Source organism: Montipora foliosa, chromosome 6 (genome assembly GCF_036669935.1).
Source record: "Montipora foliosa isolate CH-2021 chromosome 6, ASM3666993v2, whole genome shotgun sequence".
In the NCBI taxonomy this organism is placed as follows: domain Eukaryota; kingdom Metazoa; phylum Cnidaria; class Anthozoa; order Scleractinia; family Acroporidae; genus Montipora; species Montipora foliosa.
The window spans coordinates 6,811,480-6,816,479 of NC_090874.1; the positions used below are offsets into that span (position 1 = coordinate 6,811,480).

General features: G+C 38.8%; 2 protein-coding genes across 11 annotated transcripts in view; one reads left to right on the forward strand and one right to left on the reverse strand.

The window, feature by feature from the left end:
* The window catches only part of LOC138006519 (uncharacterized), a 76,147-nt gene that overhangs the window by 45,053 nt on the left and 26,094 nt on the right, over positions 1-5,000 (forward strand). Inside the window, exon 7 of one of the 2 annotated variants that reach the window (XM_068852888.1) lies at positions 3,808-4,150. The exons of the other annotated variant lie outside the window; for it this stretch is intronic. Coding sequence (XP_068708989.1) covers positions 3,808-3,959 — 152 coding nt within the window. The 3' untranslated portion in view covers positions 3,960-4,150. Of the gene's footprint in view, positions 1-3,807; positions 4,151-5,000 lie in introns of those variants that run through there. 2 annotated transcript variants of the gene reach the window in all.
* The window catches only part of LOC138006522 (uncharacterized), a 29,534-nt gene that overhangs the window by 21,845 nt on the left and 2,689 nt on the right, over positions 1-5,000 (reverse strand). For 7 of the 9 annotated variants that reach the window (XM_068852899.1, XM_068852900.1, XM_068852903.1 and 4 more), the window contains 2 exons: positions 4,079-4,150; positions 133-281 (listed from right to left, as the gene is read on the reverse strand). In XM_068852899.1, coding sequence (XP_068709000.1) covers positions 133-281; positions 4,079-4,150 — 221 coding nt within the window. Of the gene's footprint in view, positions 1-77; positions 282-661; positions 2,610-3,180; positions 3,409-4,078; positions 4,151-5,000 lie in introns of those variants that run through there. The other 2 variants (XR_011123908.1, XM_068852904.1) reach the window with 2 other exon arrangements.

Consider the following 5,000-nt stretch of genomic DNA (forward strand, 5'->3'; position numbering starts at 1 on the left):
TATAACCAAATAGTGAGTAGGAATCCTAGTCTAATAGTAGAGTGCTTGATTATGCTAAACAAGCCATGTACATTAACCTTTCCAGTGATGGCAGTTCATTAATTGTGAGATAAACTGGCCAGACACTAGCACCTGAAGAACGCACAATTGCTACACCAACAGGAAACCTCCTTCTTTGGAAAGCATCTGATACAGTTCGCCATCATAAATATCTTCAATTGCTTCTGGGTCAGATTTGGTCCTGTTGAAGTGATAGTTGAGTTTTTCCAGAAAGTTGGTGTCTAAATTGAAAAACAGAAATAGCACGTGAGAAAGTCAGGGTGATCATGAAACTACATGTATAATTTAATTATTTTAAAACTGTATACTAGTACATGTATACCCTGCGAGCAGAGTCTCTTTCGATCTTCCTAGATACGTCAGGAAGAGGAAAGAAGACTCTGCCCGCCGCAACATGAATGAATGAACAAACATAATTATGCTTTACAAACTTTACAAAACGACGATACACGTCCTCGTCTGCAAAGTACGATGCAATACATATGTTTTGTTATCTCGATTTGTTATCTCGATTTTTTTATTTTGAAGCAAATGGTCAAAATCACATCCATTTTCGGCTCTTACAGGTTCTTACGAGTAGCATGGCATGACATTTTCTCACTTTCACATCATCTTCTAGCAAGCTGGAATTTGTATATCTCCTGTGTTGCCGGGTCAAAGAGCAAATGCTCATCTTCTCGTCAAGTTTAACGCCTGGACAAGTCAAAGGCTCTTGATTTGAAATCCAATCCCCAAGTTAACCATCGTACTCATCTGAAAGACTCCTGCGTGTCTTAAATTTGTTAAGACCTCTAACCGTGCTGTAGAAAATTTGCTACAAAGAAAACTCTGAATCTGGGAAGCGAACGATGCACGCTCTTCGTCGTGTTTACATTTGACTTGTCCCTGTCGCATTGCAGTCTGGTAAAAATTAGTGCAGTGCACTCTGGTTAAATGCAATGAATTCTGGTAAAAAAAATGTGGTTAAATGCAAAGCATTGTGGTAAAAAGTGATGAATTCGAGAATTCGTCGCCCCTTATATATTTCCTTTAAATCCTGATTATGTTGCTGCTCGCTCCCTACGGTCGCTCCGCAGCAATAATATTTATCAATATACTTAAGCCAACTCATTGCATTGTCGTTTCTATTGCAGAGAAAAAAGAAAGAAAAATTAAATGTTTTACTATGCGCTCTTACGGGTCTCTTTTGCTTTTTTCTGCAAAGTGGCCTACGTAGAAACTCTTCCATCGCTCTACAACACTCGCGCCACCGCTATGCATGTCGGCCACTGCTATGGGATAAAATCTTTCCACATAGTCCTTAATGTCCGACGAGATCCTGGCTGGATCTACCTTCTCTTTTCCTTTTTTCCCAGCTATATTTTTTCCTTCCAATTGTATATTTTTAGCAGACGGCGTATCCCAAATAACATGCAAATTCGGAGTGAAATTGTATCTAAGTTTAATAACGTACTGTAATTTTTTAGCAACAGCTAAGGAATTTACATATCATGAAGCTCGACGCTAATTTAGACATCGTGTAGATATACGATTATTGTTGTAAGTTACATGTAACTTTAGAATAAAGGCAGATGTTTTTAAAAACCTTGTGTGGTCTTCAGTGACACTCACGAGTGCGAATCGAACTTTCTAGTCCTGAGATCTCGAATCCTCGTTTACTCGAACATCGCGCTAACTCGGGTGCGGGTGGCTTTAATTTGTTAGCGTAAATCAAACTTTCCAGGCACATTTATGTTATCTGGGCTAAAAGTGTTCCAGGTTTTTTGACCTAAGGAATATTGTTTTTAAATATTTACATGTTCTTACATGAACTCGAACCATGTTTTAAGCACGTATTGCAAGTCTGGAAAAAAAAACGGTGTACTAAGTCCGTCCGAGCGCCTGCTTACATGTAAAGTAGCACTTCAGCCAACAGCCAAGTAAATCGTTGATTACAAAACCTGACATTCGCGATCGTAGCATGATCGTAGTAAGAGAACGTGTATAGTAAGTTGTTTTCTCTTTCACTGCGAAAAGACGTTTTTCCAGTGTCGGTTTCTAATTTTACATCAGCCACATTTGCTGTTGTAAAGAAACACATGCAACTTGCGTGTATTTTTATAAGCAAAATCAGTCACCGTAAAATGCACTCAAATTTGCGTGTAAAAAGTCTGCGTGTAAAAGATCGTGTAAAAATTAACACGTGTGTTTTTTGCGTGGATTTTGCGTGGAAATCCGCCATATTGCACGCAATTTACGCGCGTGTAAGTGCTGCAATGCCCGTGGGCTGTACTGTATTCCCGCTGTATGTCCGTTACAGAAACTAGTCAGCCAAAAACCTATAAATTTTCTAATAAAAGAAATGAAATGGCAATTTAAAAGTATGAACCATCTTGAGTTTCCAATGAAATGATTCCTTGGTTGTCGTGTGTTTGCCAGAGTTGTTCGAAAATATCCCAACTGTTTGTTTTGATTTTGTGGTTACTGGTAACGCGTGACTCACACCAAACTGTGACAATTGAATTTTCAACGCATGCTCAATAAAAAATGTCACAGCGGCCAGCAAAGTGTTCTTTCCTTTTCCCGACTTATCTAGGAAGATCAAAAGAGACTTTGCTTGCAGGGTAATACTAGTATAAAATGTTGCCAAAGTAATTTGAGGAGCCAATATCATTAGTGTGGCTGGAAAACGAAGAATGTTGCGGTCCATGTATATGCAGAGTTATGTAAACTGTATACTGTATACTTTTTACATTTTTTAGCCTTTAGAGTACAATATTATTGTACCCTAAAGCCTTAAAATATAAAAAGGTACAGTTAAAAAATGTAACTTACAGAAATGTAACTTGGACCAATATTATTATGTAATTTCCAAAAATTATCATGATCTTAAAATTAATGTCATCGTAGCACTTTAACCTTCTCAAGTTCCAGTAAACACCCACTGAATGTGTCAAAATGCCAAGTTATGTACATGTATAGTATGTCACAGTATGTTATGTATGGTACTTCTACTGTACCCATCATCACCCAGAATTAATGACAATCTTGCCAACTATGGGGCCAACCATGGACAGGTGCATCAAGTCTCAATTAAACAAAACATTGAACATGATGTCTAAAAATTATACGAAAAAGTACCTGAAAGGAGATCCCCGAGTTGGCTTTCTATAGGAAGCTCCAAGAAGAAATTGTCTTGTGAAAGAGGCTCATTACATAAAAAGCATGTATCTTTGCTTCCAGGTTCGTTGACCCCAATGTAAACTTGGCATCCCTTTCTTGGGCAATAGTAATGTCTGACAATGGGATGTTGCAGAGCTTGCAGGAATGTCTGAAATTCTCTTAAGTTTTTGACAGTAGTTACACCTTCTGGACAGTTAAGAGATATGAGTTGTATTAGATCATCCATAGCAGTCCCAGAGAGTTTATGTCTAACACTGAAAGCCATAATTAGCAACATACTGTCTTCATAGTGTATCTGAGCATCCTCATAGAGGAGATTGTTAAAGCTTTGGGGAAATGATGATGGTGCCCAGTGTTCCAATTAATTATTTTTGGCAAGGGGTTATGTAATTTTCAGGGGAGCTAACTGCAGCTGCAGCACTTTGTAAAGCTAAGGGGGTGGGTGGGGGGTGGGGGGTTGTTGGGCAAACAGATAAAGGTTTGACTTTCGGGAGTCTAAAAATGTTTGACATTTGATACCTCAGAATGATTTCTGGTACAGAAAATTCATAGCAAAACTGAACAAAATGATTTTCTTTTCATCAGTGTCAGGTCACGTAGCGGTTGCCGTTGGGTTTTTGACCCGAGACCCGTCTCTTAACTGGAACACTGGGTGCCTCCCTGTTTTCCATTTCCTCAAGTCTGTCCAAGAGGAGCTCATCTTCAACTTGGTGGCTTTGGATTTTTGCCCAAGTTGAAGGCCTGAGAACAGAATTAAGTTCCACAAGGGCATGACTTGTAAATGAATCATGATTATCTAGTACTGCTTTGCTCCTTCCTGGAGAACTACATATGGACGATGCTGGGGCCAAGCAACCTGCTGCTGCACCATGTGCAGTTTCAATGTTGTCATCTTCAACAAGGCATTCCTCAAGTTCCTCATCATTCCCTGTGCATGTACGTATAAAAACAACATTTAGATAACAATGTAACAAATAAAAAAAATTGGTTTATCAACGGAGTGGATAATGTAAACTGACCACCGTACAGAGATGGAAAAAATAAAACACAAGTATACAACACGCTTTCATATGAATAAAGTCTGGAGGTTTCTATTTTAAAATAATACTATACATTGAGCTCACTATCTCCTTTCTGGTTTGCTGAAAGAATGCAGTGAAATCATCTTGCTGCAGAAGGATACAAAAACATGTCAATGCCACTCAAGGTCATGGGTAACATGTCCTGTAATGACTGCGGTGCATGAGCTTGCGTGCTTTTTATGTCGCTTGCTATTGGTGAAGAAGCAAAATGATGCCCAGGTTTGATCCTGTGATTATTATTGAAAATTAAAAGTGAAGAAAACTTTTTCAACCAGCTCTTATTTAATTCTTCACAAATTATCCAACGCTTGGACTTTTTCAAGAAAATTATGTGTCACCGATTGTTTTACATGTTTAGAGAAACAACTTTTCAGTTCCACTCGTTATGCACTTATCAGTGGTCATCCCGGGGGGTTGACCCCGGGGAACCCCCGGGCATTCGTACCAAGACATTTGCAAATTCCCCCTACCCAGGGCCAATATTCTTCCACGAAAAGCTACCACTGTCCTTCCCCCCGGGGAGTATAACTTGAAAGGACTCCCAAATTGTAACGAAATTTCCTGCATAATTTTTAATAAAAGTTTAACAAAAACATATACAGTAGGCACAAATAGCTAGTCCACCTGTTTTCTGCACACAGCAAGGTTCAGCTTTATACCTTGTAAGTCATAGAATGACAATTTCAACAAACATTC